The 21,869-nt window shown below is 42.5% G+C and overlaps 1 protein-coding gene across 1 annotated transcript; it reads right to left on the bottom strand.

The window, feature by feature from the left end:
• Positions 1-4,259: 4,259 nt before the first annotated feature.
• On the bottom strand, positions 4,260-20,688 carry LOC115169183 (uncharacterized). The gene is made up of 4 exons (XM_029724672.1): positions 20,441-20,688; positions 20,148-20,237; positions 19,912-19,919; positions 4,260-4,825 (listed from the first exon to the last, which is right to left on the bottom strand). The coding sequence occupies exons 1-4, from the start codon at positions 20,686-20,688 to the stop codon at positions 4,260-4,262; spliced, it is 912 nt and encodes a 303-aa protein (XP_029580532.1).
• Between the last annotated feature and the right edge of the window lie 1,181 nt (positions 20,689-21,869).

Raw genomic sequence — 21,869 nt, 5'->3', positions numbered from 1 at the left:
ATATGAACTTGATGGAACTAAAAATGCATGTATTGTCTAACATAATGTCCTATGAGTGTCATCTGATGCAGATTGTCAAAGGTAAGTGCATAATTCTAGCTAGTTTTCTGTCTGTTGATGCCCTTCTTTGAATTGGCTAAACATTACACGCAGCTATTGTCAATGTACTCTCCTCACATAACCTAACTTTATGCATTCTCCGTAAAGCCTCTGAAAATCGGACAGCGTGGTTAGATTTAGGAGATATATCTTTCAAATGGAGGAAAATAGTTGATTATTTGATTATTTGAAATGATTACTCTTGCCAGTTTTGAATTCCCCGCCATGGTCACATGACAATGAATCCCAATACCGGGATAAGATCCTGCCCCCTGGCCTCAACAGGTTTTAAAGAGAAAATAGCCTAATTAATGAAAAAAGCATCTAATCAACAATAAGATTATTTTTAATGAACTCTGCAACTCTTCCAACTACTGACTTTTCACAACTGCCACCAGTTTGAAGCGAAAACATTTCCAACAAAGACATACTGACGTAAATAAATAAAAGTGTGTAAAGAATATATAGAGGATATTTCAAACTGAAACCCTCATACAAAACATCAATGGTATTCACTATATTTAGGATAATGTTATAGAGCTTTGTCATAAAAACAATACAAAAAATCCAGTAATATACGCTCCCTTTGCAACCCTGGTTGTGACAAAAGATGTTTATGGTCACAGAATGTGTAAGGGAATTCAGCTTTAGCTTTACTTGCTGAAGAGCTTGACATTGAGCTTTGCATGTCATCTCTAGCATGAGACACTAGCTCCAATTAAAAGACATTACTCAAATGTCCCCTGAGGAATGCTCTTGGTGCTTTCTGTAATGTATGTCAGGAAGACAGAGACAGTTTAGCAGTGAGAATGTCTTCTCTCTGTATATTTTTGGGGGGAGGATCAAACTGGAGAATGTCTGTGATGTTGACTCCCTTTGTCTAGTAGCACAGAGATGAGAAGATCCAGCTGTTTCAGTTAAAAATAACCAGGACAGTTGTATGGGAAGGGCTGATGGGAAGAGGGTGGGGTGGGAGCTGGGAAGAGCAGTCCAAGAGGCTGCCACTATGGCCCCAAGGTCGGCTAATGGTTCTTGAGAGTTCTGAGTCATACTGCAGCTTGTCTGCTCCTTTTTGTTGGAGCGTGTGTGTGTGGGTGGGTGGTTCGAAGGAAAGACGGATGTCAAAAGCTTGAGAGAATCCCAAAAGACCAAGCTGAACTTTTTTAAGTTCTCCCAAAATCCGCCCCAAGTCTAAAGCACATCCAATATAATTTTCCACAAAAATCCAATGATTGGTCAATAACGTAACATGTGGTCTTTTATTGTAATTCAACACAAAAGTGACAATGTATGAACACTTCAGATACCAAAAAACACAACAAGACCTGGAGAACACAGGCTGAGAAAAGCCTTGATATAGTCTGATTAGGATGCTGGTGGTGTGGTGTACAGCATTTTGATGTAAAACAGAAATGAAGCTTTTATATCATCAGTATGGGAATTCTCTCTCTGGGCTGTCAGGAGCTTCCTCTGGTGATCTAAGCCAGTCAGAGAGACAAAGCAGAGATGTGTTGAAAGGCTTGCAACAGGAATAGTAACTTATCACTGGCCCCAGGCCCCTTGGCACTTGGCTACAGTCAGGGCTTAGGCACAGCCAGCCAGTCTTTCCCCTCCCTGCCCCTCTACCCCTCTGTATCCCACTTTACTTTTCCTAACTTCAGCTGCCACACGAAGACTTACTGTATCTGGACTGCCGTACAAATACATATTTATGTGCATGTGTGCACAGAATTTCGTCACTAGCTAGCAATTCCACATCAGCTGTGCATGCCCGTATGTGTGTGAGTGATGATAAGACTACAATATTTCCAATGCTTGACATGTGTGTATGACTATCTATTGGAGAGCATCCTAGAAAGTGTTATGACACGGGGACTTGGCCAGGAGAGGACATTTTTGTTTTCCATTTACTCTTTTTACATTAAAAAGATTCCTAAGGGGTCAGAGATATTGTAAGTGTGTTGATGATTATGGTTGGGGCTGTGTCATATGGTTCTAGTGGCAAATGGTTCAGACGCGTGTGTTTAATTGGGGTTCCTCCACATTTGACCTCTTTAAAGTGAATGTTAGCGCTGATAGATAATGTGGTGGGCAGCTGGCTGGTGGGAGACGGAGAATGTTAAGCAGTAAGATAGGTTAGAGCAAGGCTATGTAGCAGCTGCATCAACATCACTCCTGGTGAGATGTTTGACATATAAAGGTTGGTGTAAGACCGTGAGTGGCAGAATAGTATAATAGAGAAAAAGGGTAATGTGTTGTATTATGTAAGTACGTCTACATTGAATAATTCATAGCACATAGTCTACACAGTAAATTGCATTACTGCATCATAGATTACCTCTAAACCTTGCTTAAGTAGAGTGTTACAGTATGTGGAAGATAATATTCAAGGATTAATCCTGCAGAAATAATTTGTCATATGAATTCAGCTTATAATTAAAGACCATCTGGCATGGTCTGATTCCCTAAAAAGTTTTGCTTCCTGTTATTAAGTAGTTGACAGTAAACAGTTTTGGAGTTGAAAACTTAAGAGACGGGAATAACTTACTTTCACAGTTCATATCAAACCCACACAATTTGCTGAGATGGAGGACATTCAAGAAGCTGCGGTTATTTTCTGAGCAGCAATGGTTACGCAGTGAATGCTAATTCTAATCTGAAAATAGGTGGACAAAGGACAAAATAAAATTGCATTACAAACACTGGTACAGCATGGAGTGTGTTGCATTGAGAATTACCTGCAATAAACGAGTGTCAGAGAGTCTGAGGAGAGAGGGAGAGATAAAATGAGAGAAGGGTAAAAAGAAAATAAATGTGCAGGCCGCCTGCAGATTTGTTGTGTGAAATAGCCGTTATCTGGACAGGCAGCAAGTTCTTCCAGCTAGCATGTCGTGAGGAATGCTAACGTGCGGCCTGGCATGCAATTAACAGATAAAAATGTGAGTTCATTAAATGCATATGCAGTGTCGTGTGTTCCCAGTGCCACTATCGATCGGCAGGCAGGTAGGCTGCCTCCACGGTCCTTCCCGCGACACCGTAAAATGTGACACTGTACATCCATCACAACCTCCACCATATTTATAGAATTTTAATTAGCTCCGCGCTCAAGCCAACATCATTAGCGTTTCTTTTTTTTCTTCCAGCAAACAGCCAGCCACACATGTTAATAATTTGGCTGTGAGAGTAGCAGTGGGAGCCTCTATCAAGGACACAGAGAGACATGGGAGGGGAGTGAGGGTGAGAGTGGGAGAAAAGGGTGATAGTTTAAAATGACAATGAAAAATTAAGCAGTTTTAAAAATGTAACTTAACATGTGGCATGACACACACACATACATTAATGTCACCTTGGAATCCTTTTCCAAATGATTAAATAAGCAGAGCTTCTCATTCTTCAGAGATGAACATGTCTGTTAATAGACAATATTTTGGGTGCTGTGTGAATCACGACGTGAGAGGACATGGTCACTAGACCTCTTGAGACGCAAACCAAGTGAACTAAAAGCTAGCACAGCTAGAAAAAACAAGGCTGACATCTGGCTGGCCCTGAAGAAGTTCATGACCTTATATGAGACCATGTTAAAAACAATAGTGCTCAGCTCAAACACATTTTCGGTCATGTTAAAAGGAAACACATTTCTCTCCTTTCAATCAGACCTGAACAGAATTGAGGGGAGCGATGAAGAGAGTCCTGAAGTCATAATTTGTCTGGTGATGTGGACTGGAGGGCCTAAAGATCCATTCTGACCTTGCCTCTCCGTCTGCCCAACCAGCCAGCCAGGAGGTCGCAGAGAGGACAAAACCAAGGTGAAAAGCTGCACATTTAGTGTTAGCCCCTGACTTTCAGCTTCACCATCTGAGGCCCACTGTATGAGACTAATAAAAGCTGTATACAGACTACCATCCTGTATTAGACCAATAGAAATATTGTATGTTGACCACCAGCAAGAGGTCTCAAGCAGCTGCTGTGGAAATCTACTGAATACTTGTTCGTTTTGTGGCCAGATAACATTACATTTACATTTAAGTCATTTAGCAGACGCTCTTATCCAGAGCGACTTACAATTGGTGCATTCACCTTATGATATCCAGTGGAACAACCACTTTACAATAGTGCATCTAAATCTTTTAAGGGGGGGGGGTTAGAAGGATTACTTTATCCTATCCTAGGTATTCCTTAAAGAGGTGGGGTTTCAGGTGTCTCCGGAAGGTGGTGATTGACTCCGCTGTCCTGGCGTCGTGAGGGAGCTTGTTCCACCATAGGGGTGCCAGAGCAGCGAACAGTTTTGACTGGGCTGAGCGGGAACTGTGCTTCCTCAGAGGTAGGGAGGCGAGCAGGCCAGAGGTGGATGAACGCAGTGCCCTTGTTTGGGTGTAGGGCCTGATCAGAGCCTGAAGGTACGGAGGTGCCGTTCCCCTCACAGCTCCGTAGGCAAGCACCATGGTCTTGTAGCGGATGCGAGCTTCAACTGGAAGCCAGTGGAGAGAGCGGAGGAGCGGGGTGACGTGAGAGAACTTGGGAAGGTTGAACACCAGACGGGCTGCAGCGTTCTGGATGAGTTGTAGGGGTTTAATGGCACAGGCAGGGAGCCCAGCCAACAGCGAGTTGCAGTAATCCAGACGGGAGAGGACAAGTGCCTGGATTAGGACCTGCGCCGCTTCCTGTGTGAGGCAGGGTTGTACTCTGCGAATGTTGTAGAGCATGAACCTACAGGATCGGGTCACCACTTTTGTAAGACATTTTTAATTGCATGCCAATGTTTGAGCCTCATACAGTAGCAACATCATAATTAGTGTCAGAGATACTTTGTTGACAGTGTTTTAATTGACCCTTCGCTAAGCCCCGCCCACGATTTTGGGCAACCAATCACAGCGCCCCAATGTACAGCCACTATCATCGAGTCCGACACCTCAGATAAGCTCACGTTTAAATCGCATGAAAGCCAATGAGGGCTATGTCAAAAACGGATAGAAAACCGTTTAAATGTCTAAATAATTTAACAGTGCACCCGGAGTACTTGCTACTGTGATTCCTGAAATGCACAGTCCGTTGGAGTATTTTTCAAATCCAACATCATACTTTTGTTACATGTTTTGCTAGCTCAGCTGATTAGCTAGCTCTCAGTCTCATTGACCATCAAACGTTGCTAACGCTACCTAGCTAACTCGCCACTTTAATATAGCTTGTTTTCTCCAAATGTATGTTAGCTAACTAAGTAAGCAATGTTATGAATACAACTCCCATCTGCTGTCGACTTCAGGGTACGATTTGAGAGCACTAGTTAGCTCCAATGTGGTTAAAGCTTTGACTGCATGCTGAAAGTGAATTCATTGCCGTTCAGTGGCTACCTACACCAGAAACTAGGTTCCCGTGAAGCATTAGTAATGAAAGTCCACCATAACATACCCAAGAGTTTCCTGATTAGCAAGGGGTAGTCTGTGTTTATTTCATTGTGTATTAGAAACACAGTTTGAGATCATCGTGAGAGGATTTCACCAGTGGTTGAATGGTGAATTTGGCTGCCTGTGAAAATGTTGTCCGAGGTTGCAACAGTAACCAAGCAAAGGGTCAACTTTTACCATTATGTAATTTCACTTAGATTCCAATTAAGATTAATGGATTTAAATTAGGTAAAGATTGTTAATTTTCGCATCGTTTAATTAAGTAGATGCACTGTACTCAGCACAATGCCTATCTTGAATGATTCATGTGAAGCTGAAGGGCTCTTTAGCTGTAGAACAACAAAGCCTGTTCTGGCCACTTGATATGTACAGGGGCCACCATGATGACCTCTCAGGTGCTACGGTATAGAGACATAGTTCCATAGAGACATTATAGAAAGGGCCTAACTGTGCCTCATGTACCATCGCACCATTTTTATTTTGATAATTGGTTTTCTTTTGTCAGTCCACATACATTTTCACACACACACACATATTTGGGGGTGACCTAATTGCACCACAGGGTAGGTGTAATTCACAGGTGGCTGGTGGCAAGGGAGGACGGGCTCATAGTAATGGCTGGAAATGAATTAATGGAATGGTATCAAACACAAGGTTTCCATGTGTTTGATCCATGTATTTGATACCATTCCATTCACTCCATTCCAAAAATTATTATGAGCCGTCCTCCCCTCACCAGCCTCATGTGGTGTAATTACATGGACCTTTATCTATTCCAGGCTGCACTACTGGCTGCCTGTGGACTTAAATCGCTTTGGACATGTTCTGCTGTTGCTTGGAGACTGAATGATTTAACCCACATGTGTCACACTCATTCCACGTAGGGCCGATTTTTCAATCCTCCTTTGGACTTGATTGCTGAATTAAGGGCACTGATTAGTAAGGAACTCCCCTCACCTGGTTGTCTTGGTCTTAATTGAAAAGAAAAATTAAAAACAAGCAGACACTAGGCCCCCGATGGAATAAGTTTGACACCCCTGATTTAACCCATTATTTATAACAACCCTTTTTTATTTTACCGCATCACCAGAACCAAGCATTTAGAAAGCTCTGTATGACTGCATAGTTGGTGAAGGGCTACTGTTCAATGTATGCTTTTTGATGTATGTAATTTAGGCTGGGATCATTTTTTTCCAGATAGGTCTTTCAGACAGCACCATATGTGACACTTGACACTTGAATTAGAAAATTGGGAGTCCCACGATGTGACCGGTTCGGTTATGAGCTGGCTGAAGTCATTCAGGGCACACATCCATAATCCTGACCTTACTGTTGTTATTTTAAGATTTTGTTGTACTGTAATTTATTTTACTACCCCTAGGACAACTAATAGAGCTGCTAGCACTGGGAGAATATCTAGAGGTGGGCGTACTGCGTTACTGCTACTAGATAGGTTGATGTTTGGGGTGATTGGGGTTGATGACAAATAATCTTGTCAGAGGAGCCGTCATGTGTGGCGGATGGGAGGCAGTTTGTGCTGATGGGCCCCGTTAGTAATTAATCACTGTGTTCCAGTAATACATTCCTTCGATCGGAGCGTCAGGGAATCATTTCTCTGGACAGTGGCCCATGAAAGGTCATCCACACCGCCCGCCACCGGCCGGTCATTGGTTATTCCGGGATGGCACCAGGCACAAAGCTCATCCAGTCAATGCAACTTAATGATTTATGCACATATGAAATGAGTCACGGGAACATCACGGCCAAGGTGGGATTGAATTATTGTGTTGCTGGAGTTTTTAGCCACTGCTACAGTATGAGTGAAATGCTGTCTACTGAAGCAGTACAGGTTCTCTGGAATATGGTACAACTTCTGCCAGGGCTTCAGGCGTGGACAGTGTGACTGGAATTATAGAGTGCAAGAGATAGGACATTTGGTGAAAAATAAATAATTATAATAATAATAAAAAATATATATCTTATTGATCATCTGATTTACCATCTCAATAAAATGTGATCATGGCGATCCACCATCCAGTTGCTGATTGTCTGTGAAACTCTGTGAACATTAAACGCTGCCACGGAGAAAAGCACTGAGCTCTAACACATGTGACACCACTCTCTGGCCTATTTTCATTACTTACCATCCATGCTCTGTGTTGATACATACCTGGCCTCCCAATAGGCCTGTGTTGATCCCGGTCTGACAGTAAATCAATAAAATGCATTCCCTCAGCCTCAGCGCCAGTGGATATAAAAAATGCATTTTGAGCTCAGTCTCAGGAACATGAAAGGGATCGACATGTAAGGGCGTCGGCGAGGTTTAAGTTCGCCAGTCTTTGGTATAAATAAACAATAAAGGGGTCACTGAGCTTACTGAGGAATTTTCTGCGATGCTATATTGAATTTTTCACAACCACCTGGGATACATGTATTCTACCTTATTAATGAATTTGTGTACTTCTGTGGCCTGTTAGAGATGTAGATGCACTGTACTCGAACTCCCAGGTACATCCCGAGTAGCGCAGAGGTCTTAGGCACTGCATCTTAGTGCTAGAGTTGTCCTTACAGACCTTGGTTCAAGTCCCATAGTGCGGCACACTTTTGGCCCAGCGTCTTTAGTGTTTGGCCGAGGTAGGTCATCATTGTAAGTAAGAATTTGTTCTTAACTGACTTGCCTAGTTAAATAAAGATGAAACTAAAAATATCCTGTGGGAAAGGCTTCGGTAGACCTACTGTACAGTATATTGGACACTTTAAACGCTGCATTCATTACACAGTGTGCAAGGAATCTGTAGCTTACATTGAAAACACAAATATTCTGAAGAGAATAGCTGATGCCACACCCATAGATACACTGCATAGTCTGTCAAACTTGGCATGAGACGGATGAACTGATCCAAGGCTATTACACTCATAAAAATCATTTTTTTTTGTCACAGATCATTTGGAGCCAAAATGGTGTACAGTTGACTAAACTCCTTTATCTAACGCTCTGGCTTTTTTCTCACATCACAATAATTCCCTACCCACACAAGCTTTTCAGATCAACGTACTGTAGACCTAAATTCCACACTAGCACAAGGCGATTATCGAGGCCTTAGCTCTCTGGTACCATAAGGATGTTGTGATGTTGCCCTCTGTTCTGACAGATGTAAAGCCCTACCTCCTTATTTACTCCCTCCCTCTGTCGTGGACAGGAGAGGACCTCTCTGTCAGTAGCACAACCTAGTGAGTGTACATTGCAGAGTTAGTGGTGGTCCCCTTGGCAGGTGGTCTGATCTCCGATACAGATCTGTACTACAGGGATGACACACAGAGAGAGCTGAGGAGGAGCCTCACCTCAGTGAGGAGTCAGGTCCCTGAGGCAGTCCCCCCAATAAGCTCAAAAACACCCTCTTCAAAGCAGCTCGTCTCTCACCCACACATACCATCTTCCTGTCTCTTTCTCTCTTTCACTCTCCTATTATCTCCCTTGCTCTCTCTTTTGTTCTCCCTGTATGTATCTGTTTATCTCCCACTCTGCCACTGTCCTTCTGTCTCTCCTTCTCTGCATCTTACTAGATCTCTTGACCACATTCACTGCATATGTCATCTCTCCCACACCCCCTCCATTCTCCCCTGTTCCCTCTCTCTGTGATTGTGAGTAGATTCACTTATACAGTGCTTTCAGAAAGTATTCAAACCCCTTGACCTTTTCCAAATGTTGTTGTTGTTTTACAGCCCAAAATTAAAATGGATCAAATTTATTATTTTTTTGTCACTGGCCTACACACATTTCCCCATAATGTAAAAGTGGAATTATGTTTCTCGAAAGTTTTACAAATTAATAAAAATGAAAAGTTTAAATGTCTTGAGTCAACAAGTATTTAACCCTTTTGTTATGGCAAGCGTAAATAAGTTCAGGAGTAAAAATGTGCTTAGCAAGTCACACAATAAGTTACATGGACTCTGTGTGCAATAATAATGTTTAACATGATTTTGAATGACTACCTCATGTCTGTACAGTGAATCTCAAACACATATTCAACCAAAAGACCAGGGAGGTTTTCCAATGCCTCGCAAAGAAGGGCACCGATTGGCAGTGGCGTGTATACATGGATTGCAAGGGAAGCCAGGCTTTCCCAAAAATGGACAAAAATGTATTCATAAATATATACATTATTTTGTATCTTTAGTCTCTCTGTGTTTCATAAATGTACATTTGCAAGAGGCTGAATGTATCTCACCCATTACAGCATCCATGTAAACGAAGCAGTGCCCCTCTGTATCTATCTGATGCTGTCTGGTCAGAAAGAATATGACATTGTTGCTGCCCGTAGCATTGAATGCAAGGGAACCAGTGAGCATTTGGCCTCCCTTGATAATTGTTGTAAATAATAGCCAATCAACATTGAAGGAAGCCAGTTTTGGATTTGGCTTCAGACCAATCACATCACAAGCCAAACGTCATTATTGACAGAAAAAAGATGAATTGTTGCATCTTGTTGTGTTGTTGTACTCCGGTGGCTGGCTAGCTAGCTTGCTAAAATCATCTCTTTCCTAAATTAGCCATGGATGAAGATAGGGATTTGGACTTGTGGTTTTATTTAATTCTCCGTACTGGCCAATGATTATAATGGCGATTCTGATCCAACCATAAATTCATACATTGTGCCCTTGGCCAGAGAGGATGGAAGTTCACAATGTAGCTAGCTAGATGTAGTATGCTAATTATAACTAGCGGGCCTGACGTATCGTTGCCCATGAAAGCAAGTTAGGCTAGCGAGCAAGTATTTTAGTGATGTAGCCAAGGAAAACAAAAACTTAAAGCATGTACTGTATGACAGTTATCGATCGTTTAGCTAACATGAAAGAGGAGGATGGCATTGGCGTTTCTCTACAAGTAGGGTAAGTCTACATGTTTGTTCTACTTACACGCACACACAGAAATCAGTACCATATCAAATATCAATCAATTATAGGTGATTTACATTTTAGCAGACGCTCTTATCCATAGACAGCCATATCATATTTAGCTTACGTTAAAACTAAATCGTTTTTGCTGTATTTTAGTTGTCACTGTATTAGACTAAGCATAGGTGATTGGATGATGTTGAAATGTTGAAGTTGAAATGGTGCTGGAATAGTGGAGGCAGCTCCTGTTTTCTTTGCAACTTGTGATAACTCTTTGTGGTTCTAAATCAATATTTGTTCAGTAGACCGAATATGTTGGAAACATTACCTTGCCTGACCATGCTGTAGGTCATCAATCAATCAATGAAATGTATTTATAAAGCCCTTTAAACATCAGTAGATGTCACAAAGTGTTATACAGAAACCCAGCCTAAAACCCCAAACAGCAAGCAATGCAGATGTAGAAGCACTGTGGCTAGGAAAAACTCCCTAGAAAGGCAGGAACCTAGGAAGAAACCTAGAGAGGAACCAGGCTCTGGGGGGTGGCCAGTCCTCTTCTGGCTGTGCCGGGTGGAGATTATAAGAGTACATGGCCATTTAAGGCCAGATTGTTCTTCAAGATGTTAATTCATAGATGACCAGCAGGGTCAAATAATTATCACCGTGGTTGTAGAGGGTGCAACAGGTCAGTACCTCAGGAGTAAATGTCAGTTGGCTTTTCATAGCCGAGCATGCAGAGGTTGAGACAGCAGGTGCGGTAAAGACAGAGAGTCGAAAACAGCAAGTCCTGGACAAGGTAGTACGTCTGGTGAACAGGTCAGGGTTCCCTAGCCGCAGGCAGAACAGTTGAAACTCGAGCAGTAGCATGACCAGGTGGATTGGGGACAGCCAGGAGTCATCAGGCCAGGTAGTCCTGAGGAATGATCCTAGGGCTCAGGTCCTCCGGGAGGGGAAGGAGAGAGGGAGAATTAGAGGGAGCATACTTAAATTCACACAGGACACCAGATAAGACAGAAAACTGGGTTCGGTCTGCTTTCCACCAGACACTGGGAGATAATTCACCTTACAGCAGGACAATAACCTAAAACACAAGGCCAAATCTACACGTGAGTTGCTTACTAAGAAGATAGTGAATGTTCCTGAGTGGACAATTTTAATGGCGAGACCTGAAAATAGTCTATCAATGATCAACAACCAATTTGACAGAGCTTGAAGAATGTTGAAAAGAACAATGGGCAAATGTTGAACAATCCAGGGGTGGAAAGCTCTTAGATGCTTACCCAGAAAGACTAACAACTGTAATCGCTGCAAAAGGTGATTCTAACATGTATTGACCCAGAGGTTGAATACTTATCTAATCAAGATATATTGGCACTTTATTTCTCATATAATTTTTTTTTTACAGATGTTAGAACTTTTCTTACACTTTGACATTACAGAGTATTTTGTGTTGATCAAGACATGACAATTTTAAAATTACATTTGAATCCCACTTTGTAACACAACAAAATGTGGAAAAGGTAAAGGGGTGTGAACTTTCTGAAGGCACTGTAGCTAACTCACTTTACTCATTCGTCGACTGCTGACTGCTCAGTTGTGAAATTCCAGGAGTTGGGAAACACGGGAAAGAGATTGGGGATTGGGCTTAATTTTGATTATAACTACAGAGAAAAACACTTTGCCTGTTCCCTCTCCTATCCCCTTTTTTATTCATGCCAGATTCAGATGACACCGCGTGGTAATGACACCGTGTTCGCCGAAGGAGTGCAGTGTCACGCTGAGTCTCTGAGTGGGACTCGGGAAACAAGCGCACTTCTTTCATCTGTGATGCTTTACAGAGACTAGCAGCTTGGTCTGTAATCAGGAACCATCTCGTACATCTCTCTCCGAGTGCATTGCGTACTAATTAAACAGATTGTAACTGTGTTTTGACACAGTCAGTCGAATTGATCTCACTTTCAACCTCGCGACTGGAAACGAGAGGAGCTGAGGATTCCGTCTCAGATGTTTCTGCTTCAAAGAATTTCCAAAAGTTTGATAACCAGTGGGACTCTCAGCAGATTTAAAATATGGAACATGAAATTACAGCATGATGATTACATGTGTCTCTTCAGCCCCACACTATTAAAACCTCTCTAGGGTAGGTGGGACGAAATCGTCCCACCTACGTAACAGCCAGTGGAATCCTGTGGCGCGATATTCAAATACCTTAGAAATGCTATTACTTCAATTTCTCAAACATATAACTATTTTACACCATTTTAAAGACAAGACTCTCGTTAATCTAACCACACTGTCCGATTTCAAAAAGGCTTTACAACGAAAGCAAAACATTAGATTATGTCAGCAGAGTACCCAGCCAGAAATAATCAGACACCCATTTTTCAAGCTAGCATATAATGTCACAAAAAACAAAACCACAGCTAAATGCAGCACTAACCTTTGATGATCTTCATCAGATGACACCCCTAGGACATTATGTTATACAATACATGCATGTTTTGTTCAATCAAGTTCATATTTATATCAAAAACCAGCTTTTTACATTAGCATGTGACGTTCAGAACTAGCATACACCCCGCAAACTTCCGGTGAATTTACTAAATTACTCACGATAAACGTTCACAAAAAACATAACAATTATTTTAAGAATTATAGATACAGAACTCCTATATGCACTCGCTATGTCCGATTTTAAAATAGCTTTTCGGTGAAAGCACATTTTGCAATATTCTAAGTAGATAGCCCGGCATCACAGGGCTAGCTATTTAGACACCCACCAAGTTTAGCCCTCACCAAAGTCAGATTTACTATAAGAAAAATGTTATTACCTTTGCTGTTCTTCGTCAGAATGCACTCCCAGGACTTCTAATTCAATAACAAATGTTGGTTTGGTTCAAAATAATCCATAGTTATGTTCAAATATCCTCTGTTTTGTTCGTGCGTTCAAGACACTATCTGAAGGGTAAATAATGGTGACACGCCCGACGCGTTTCGTGACAAAAAAAATCTAAATATTCCATTACCGTACTTCGAAGCATGTCAACCGCTGTTTAAAATCAATTTTTATGCAATTTTTATCGTAAAAAAGCGATAATATTCCGACCGGGAAACCGTGTTTTAGTACAAAGAGAGAGAAAATAAAAACATGAGGTCGCCTCGGCACCTGCCTCAGTTCATTGTCCTCTGATAGACCACTTACCAAAGGCGCTAATGTTTTTCAGCCAGGGGCTGGAATTACATCATTCAACTTTTTCCCGGGTTCTGAGAGCCTATGGGAGCCGTAGGAAGTGTCACGTTACAGCAAAGATCCTAAGTTTTCAATAAACAGAGTCAAGAAGCTCAAGGAATGGTCAGAGAGGGCACTTCCTGTACAGAATCTTCTCAGGTTTTTGCCTGCCATATGAGTTCTGTTATACTCACAGACACCATTCAAACAGTTTTAGAAACTTTAGGGTGTTTTCTATCCAAAGCCAATAATTATATGCATATTGTAGTTTCTGGGCAGTAGTAATAACCAGATTAAATCGGGTACATTTTTTATCCGGCCGTGTAAATACTGCCCCCTAGCCCTAACAGGTTAATGGACTTTAAAAAATTGTCTTACGCAAAGACAAGCACAAACATCTTATTCTTCCAAAGACCAAATACACCTACTCAGTATTTTTATCTGTTCCAGACCAGATGCATTGAATAATCGTCCAATGGAAAATTGGTTTCCAACTCCCTGTTTATAGTTGGTATAAAGTAAGGCACAATTGGACAGATGTTCCAACTGAAAAAAATATGGAAGAAATATGCTAGACAAGATCTATAAGATACGTATTTTTTTATTTAACCTTTATTTAACTAGGCAAGTCAGTTAAGAACAAATTCTTATTTACAGGGACGGCCTAGGAACAGTGGGTTAACTGCCTTGTTCAGGGGCAGAACGACAGATTTTTACCTTGTCAGCTCGGGATTCGTATCTCTCATGGACAGAAGCACGTAACATAAATGGTAGTACCGTCTGTCAACAGACTGTGGGATGTGACAACTAATGAGGAACTTTGTTCCAGTACGCTTATTTTTCGTCACTGATCATTTGGACATATCACAATTTTGCAGGAGCTCGAATCTTTCGAATTTCAAAAGAGGAGGGGACATTTGTGCCATAAACGTGCCTGATACTTGCAGAGTTTCCGTTTAGGGGTTTGGAGACTTCGCATGTCGCGTTAGTGTCTCTCTCTTAACATCTACCCCCAGAATTTAATCGAGCATCTGATGCAATTATGCAAGATTTTAATTCTAATGAGATACTGAAATTCTGTACAGTTCAGGAAGGAAAATAAATGAACCCAATTCCCTTCTAAATTGTTTATTGCCATTGCTGACGCATTCTGGAGCAAGCTCCATCATCAGAGCACTATTAGATACATTTTCATATCACTTTCATGTTGTAGCATGTGTGTAATTTATATCATTGTACCCCACTCGTATGCCTTAGATCTATAGACAGATGGGATTGTGAATGCTGTACTTTAAAATGCCAGATCAAGATTATTTTCTCAGTACAACCAGGGGCGAAAATCTGATATCAACTTTGGAGGGGACAATTACATGACATTTTCTCAAGAGCAATTCCTGAGGGGGACACCAAAAGTAGTGCTGTAACACATAGCCTACATTGTAATATGGTAAATGTATATTGAGGAACCAAAGAAATAAGGTGTTTGCCATACTCCTAACTACCGGTACCCAAAACTACACAACTAATCACAACAGCAATACCATTGCCTTTAACAAATCTTAGTTCAGTCACCAGTTTAAGTTGAGAGTGGGGGTATCCATGGCATTTTCCAATTATGTTCCTATTTTACAAGTCAAAAAAATTGAGAACCTTTCATAATGTTGCCAAACAAAGACTCAACAAACTTACCTGAGACTCCCTGTCTCTGCCAGTCTGTCCCTGCATATCTGTCCCCAACTCTGCTGTCTGTGTGCCATCTGTTGCCTGCTCTGCCTAATGACATCATTGTGAAACATTTCCATTAGAATTTCATTTCTTTCTTCTGAACATTTTATCAACTAGTCTTTGAGATATTAGGCTACTAGTGTTCTTACTATGCGTTTTGGTGTATTGAAAAATACTCTGATGTCCGTCTTTTATTTTTCTGCCATTTTTCTACCTGGCTGGCTGGCTGGCTACACACACACACAGTGTGTAGGTTATTTACAGTAGGAGATGGGCTTCTATCATCTTCTATCATTCTATTTGGTCTTCGATCTAAAAGGTAGCTAGCAAATGTGAAACGGATTAAAATGACAAGAGTTGACAGCTGTATGAGTTCACCATTTACACAACATATGCTGCAACCTTTTGTAATTGTAATAGTTTGTTTCTTATTGGCTGGCTTCCAACAATAGCTGAATTTGCAAAGCTAGCGAGCACCAATTCAGTTTCAGTGGTGTTTGCTATAATCTTTGCTACCCGGGTTAAATAAAGGTGAAATAAAATAAATAAATAAAAGTTCCCTTGCGACAATTTAGCTTTTGCAACGAGACCATTAAATATATTTAAGACAATGGTAGAAGAGAGTGTAGTTCTGTTCAGTTTGGACTTCAGTTTATCGCTAACCTTATCACAGGGACTTTTAAGCACTAACTTACATCATCTGCATGCTGATCTTGGAATAAATTGACGATAGCAAAGATTCCATCTTTGACGACGCCACATAAATGGAATAGGTACTAGCTAGCTTAATAGTTCATATTTGCGCGCTAGCTCTGCATATTCAGCTAGTGTGTGTGCGCGATTGACTAGATTAACCTCACGTCAGTTACGTTCATTGAATGCCTTTCAGACAGTAGATACGACCCCTCTGTTACCTTGCCAACTAAGGAACTGGCAGTGGATCAAACCATTGTGAGGCAAAGGGTGGGGGGGTCGCAATCTTTTGAAACTTAAAAACGCGCTATTAAGTGTCTATAATCAGCACAATTGCTTTCATTGCGTATTATTAATATTATTTAAATTACATAGTTATGTTTCAGTGATATATTGGGGGGGACAAATCATATTTTTCCCAGGATGGGGGGGTCGTGTGTCCCCTGTCCCCCCCCGGGATTTCCGCCCCTGAGTACAACACACATTAGTTGAACTCTTCACTTCCTATTCTTGGGTATTGTGTATGAATGTGTATCACCATATTGTCACAAGGACATACAAATGGCAGTGGTATTGTACATTTTGTAAATAGTGTGGATTCGAATGAAGCTGGGACATTCATACAAAGAGTGAGTTAGTTGTTAGAATTGAACTGTTGGCATACACCGTTTTTTTTTTAAATGAGAGAATGAGCATGTTGTTCTGAGAACATGTCAGTCCTCATCATCCATAGACAAAGAAAAAATATTTATTTGATTTTTTGAGTGTTAATTCTGTAATTGTTTTGACTATCTCCTGAATCCTGTACATTTTTTGAATTTATTGTTTCTTTATTATCTCCTGAATCATGTTGACTAATTGAGACAAAGATTCCTCTCTGGGGCTTTTCACTGCTAAATGTATTTATCTAATTAACTTGTCAGCTGCGTGTATAAAATTAGCGTGGTTGATAATGATTGTAACCCCGAAAGAAGCACAATGGCCCAAACAAATCATTAAACAGGGAAATTATACTCTTGCATAATTAATGTACAAATAATTAATGGAATATTTTCCCAAATGGTGAGGATAGATCCGATGATGAGATGATTTCATTATGCTTAGGCATATCACATTAGTCATACTCTTGATCTATCATATTACTTATCCCATACAAATTGATTAGCTACACTGTATACAATGGCTGAGAAAAATATATTGGTTACCTAGCGTGTTTTTCTCTTTCTAGGCTACATGTAAACAATTCTCTTCAAAACAACAATGTCATTCTTCAATCATGACTATATTTCATACCCAGTGTCCTTGGTCTTTCTAAAGAAATGCCATTCCATTACACTGACTATCAGACTATAATTACATAAAGCACATGCAGTAACCTACACATTTCTGCTACTCAGGCACTACGATCGATGCTGCTGTAGGGAAGAGACCAAAACATATGTTCCTTCCTCCTTCCCTATTCAATAATCTCTGAAAAAATAAGAGCAAGAAGAAAAAATACTATTGTTTTGATCTGTTTGTTCCCTCTACCTTCCATTGCATTGCTTCATTAGTTGTTGTCGGGTTTAAATGCTCCTAAATCATCCCTATTACTGATCTCACCCATGTACAGTAAAGGCTCAGCGTCAGCTCCAGAGTGGCGCAGTGATATAAGGCACTGCAACTCAGTGCAGGAGGTGTCTCTAGAGTACCTGGTTCAAATCCAGGCTGTGTCACATCTGGCCTTGGTTGGGAGTCCCATAGGGTGGTGCACAATTGGCCCAGTGTAGTCTGGGGTAGGCCACCATTGTAAATAAGAGTTTGTGCTTAACTGACTTGCCTAGTTAAGAAAAGATAAATACCAAATAAAAATAATCACCTTATGAAGGAGACCTTATTAAAGAGAGGGGGTGGTGGAGAATCTAACTAAGGATATACAGTATGTAGGTGAATATAACACATGCATGCCTAACAGTGGTGTGACACTGAACACATTTTTTTTTTAACTAGGCAAGTCAGTTAAGAACAAATTCGTATTCACAATGATGGCCTACCCCAGCCAAACCCTAACCCGGACGACGCTGGGCTAATGATGCACCGCTCCATGGGACTCCCAATCACAGCCGGTTGTGATACAGCCTGGAATCGAACCAGGGTCTGTAGTGATGCCTCTAGCACAAAAAGCCTCAGTGTTGACACGTCATTCAGGGCAGGTGCACCTGTTTTGAGCCCCACCTGTTTAGCTACAACAACAACAACAAAAATAATATATATATATATATATATATATATACACACACATTTTGCCTGTTTTACATGTTATTTTGACATTAATACGTGTCACATATTAGTTTGCAAACAATGTAAAAAAATATATAATTGAGTTAATAAAGCCACATTTGCTTTATTGAGTAAGGCAGCTCCAAAATGCAGGTGTTTCAGCCTACCTAGCTCAGTGCATTGTTCGCTGGTGGGGCAGCCAGCGGAAAATACAGAGCATAGGGGTTGGTAATGGCCCAGCGTCGTTCGGGGTAGGGGAGGGTTTAGCCGGCCTGGATGTCCTTGTCTCATTGTGCTCTAGCGACTCCTTGTGTCAGGAGTCTTGACCTTCGCCAAGTCCATAGGGGAGTTGCACCGATGAGACTAATTGGATATCACAAAAAAGGGGGTAACGCCATGGGCCAGAAAAGTTTGAATACATTGGCCATGCTGTCAATCCAGCATGACTTCTGCCACAGTCAAAACAAACTGGAAACTAGGAAATGGGAAATCTCAGACTTCAGTGAATTCAAGACAACTGGGAACTTTGGATAAAACTAGCTCCGACTGGGATAATGCAGAAAATAATTTTAAACGGTCATCCAACTCAGAATTCCAAGTCAGGATTTCGGGCCTCTTACTAGAGCCCACAAGAAGGATCGCTGCGCCACCTTCCTGTTCAAGTGAGCACAGCACAACAAGGTGAGCCCAAAAATGTCTTGTATGCTGCTGCATAACTTATGTAATATGCCAGGGAGATATGTATAGTGTAACTAAGAAAGTAATACTAAGTGTATGTTGTGTAGTAAGCTGTTAAAAGCCCATGTGCCTCACCCTAATCATTTGGGACCTTACCCTCTCATAATTTAGCCTACTGTTTTAACTTGGTGGTGCACATGTAGCTTATAGCCTGTTTTAGAGAAATGTAATCATCAAATATTGTAAGAGCTTTCATTGTCTGCTTATATGCCCCCTTAATTTATCCTACAATTCTTACTTGATGTACAGGGAGAATACTGTAAGAACGGCTCATGTTCTGAATTCTGTCGCTGTACATTTCAAAATTGCTGAACAAATAGTTATATTGACTATGTCCGTCCTAGCTCGCTCATTGATGTCTTAATCCAAATTACAGATTGCCTCTTATCCGCTCATCATCCCCTTATTCCATAGTTTGTACATCTCAATTGTCAGTAGAAACCACACTTGTTTAAGCAAGTCAGCCATATCATCTATGTTTTTTTTAAAGGCACTAAATTACGCTGAATGAACTGTTTCGCTGCCAGACAAGGCTCCGCTGATAGCCAGGTGTAGCAGTGGTAAGGATTCACTACATGGTGCTTATCATAACTCAAGGCGAGACCCAGATGCAGACACAGGAGGCAGATGTTTAATAATCCAAAAAGGAGTAGGCAAGAGAATAGTCATGGACAGGCAAAAGGTCAAAACCAGATCAGAGTCCAGGAGGTACAGAGTGGCAGGCAGGTTTGAGGTGAAGGCAGGCAGAATGTCAGGCAGGCGGGTACAGAGTCCAGAAACAGGCAAGGGTGAAAACCGGGAGGACTGGAAAAAGGAGAAATAGCAAAAGCAGGAGAACAGGGGAAAAAATGCTGGTTGACTTGGACATACAAGACCAACTGGCACAGAGGGACAGGAAACACAGGGATAAATACACTGGGGAAAACAAGCGACACCTGGAGGGGGTGGAGATAATAACAAGGACAGGTGAAACAGACCTGGGCGCATACCTAGCTGACCGGGGTGTCAGTGGTGAAAATCGTTCGATGAGGGCTGGGTCCAGGATGTCTTTAGCAGAGACCCAGCACCTCTCCTCCGGGCCATAACCCTCCCAATCAACCAGGTACTGGAAACTCCTGTGCCATGGTCGAACCCTCAGGAGGCGTGTCACCGTATACGCTGTCTGGCCATCGATGGCCCGGGGGGGAGGGATGGGCCTGGAAACAGAAGACAAAGGACTGTGAAACACAGGCTTAATCCTAGACACATGGAAGGTAGGGTGAATACGGAGGGTATGGGGTAACACAAGATGGACAGCAGTGGAACTCAGGACTCTGGAGATGGGAAAAGGACCAATGAAATGGGGAGACAGCTTGCGGGACTCCACCCGAAGGGGCAGATCCTGAGTGGAAAGCCATACCCTCTGCCCAATGCGGTAGCGGGGACCTGGCGTCTGGCGATGGTCCGCTTGTCGACGATACCTGGAGTTGGTCTTGAGAATAGCCGCCCTGGCTTTTCTCCAGGTACGTTGACAGCGGTGGACAAACATCTGGGCCGAGGGTACGCTGACCTCCTGCTCTTGTTCCGGAAAGAGTGGAAGCTGATACCCCATGGAGCACTCGAAAGGGGAGTGTCCCGTGGCAGAACACGGAAGGGTGTTCCAGGCATACTCCACCCAGACCAGTTGATGGCTTCAGGTAGTGGGGTTGGTTGAGACCAGGCATCTTAAGGTGGTCTCCAGGTCCTGATTAGCTCGCACCAACTGGCCATTCGATTTGGGATGGAATCCTGAGAATAGACGGGCCGATGCCCCAATAAGGGTGCAGAACGCCTTCCAATACTGAGATGAGAATTGAGGACCCTGGTCAGAAACCATATCCACCGGGAGACCATGGTGCAGCACGTCTTCCGGATCCATAAGCTGGGCCGTTTCCTTGGCAGAGGGTAGTTTAGGGAGAGGGATGAAATGAGCGGCCTTAGAAAACCGATCCACCACTGTCAGAATGACGGTGTTGCCATTAGATGGGGGAAGTCCAGTGACAAAGTCCAGAGAGATATGGGACCAGGGACGATGTGGGACTGGTAGTGGCTGAAGAAGACCAGAAGGAGCTTGCCGTGGAGTCTTGTTCTGGGCGCACACCATGCATGCGGCGACGAAGGCAGAGACATCAGGAACTATTGTGGCCACCAGAAACGTTGTTGAAGGAAGGCTAGGGTACGGCAAGAACCAGGATGACAGGTTAGCCTGGAGGAATGAGCCCATTCCAGGACCGGACTGAGTTGGGGACAAACAGCCGGGTAGCCGGGCCCCCTTCAGGCCCAGGCAGGGAGCGTTGTGCCTTGCGAACCAGGGTCTCAATACCCCAATCCACCGTGGCTGCTAGGCATGAGGTAAGGAGAATGATTTTGGAGACCGAGGGTGTGGCAGAGGAAATGTATAGGTGAGAGAGAGTGTCAGGCTTCACATTTTTGGACCCTGGGCGGAAGGAAATGGTGAAGTAGGTTAACAACAGAGCCCACCGGGCCTGCCTGGAGTTAAGGCACTCAGCTGTACAGAGATATTCCAGAATGTTATGGTCGGTCCAGGCCAATAATGGCTGTTCTGCTCCTTCCAACCAGTGCCTCCACTCTTCCAACGATATCTTGACCGCCAGGAGTTCTCGGTTGCCTACGTTGTAGTTCCTCTCTGCAGAAGTGAGACGATGGGACAGGAAGGCACAGGGATGAAGGTTTTGGTCCTGGGAAGATCGCTGGGACAGGATGGCCCACACTCCAACATCAGAAGCATCCACCACAACCCAAAATTGACGCGATGGGTCCGGATGGATGAGGATGGGTGCTGTTGTGAA

The sequence above is a fragment of the Salmo trutta genome, chromosome 31 (assembly GCF_901001165.1).
Source record: "Salmo trutta chromosome 31, fSalTru1.1, whole genome shotgun sequence".
Classification (NCBI taxonomy): domain Eukaryota; kingdom Metazoa; phylum Chordata; class Actinopteri; order Salmoniformes; family Salmonidae; genus Salmo; species Salmo trutta.
Note: the sequence above shows the minus strand (reverse complement) of the source record. Positions and strands in the feature narration are given on the sequence as shown.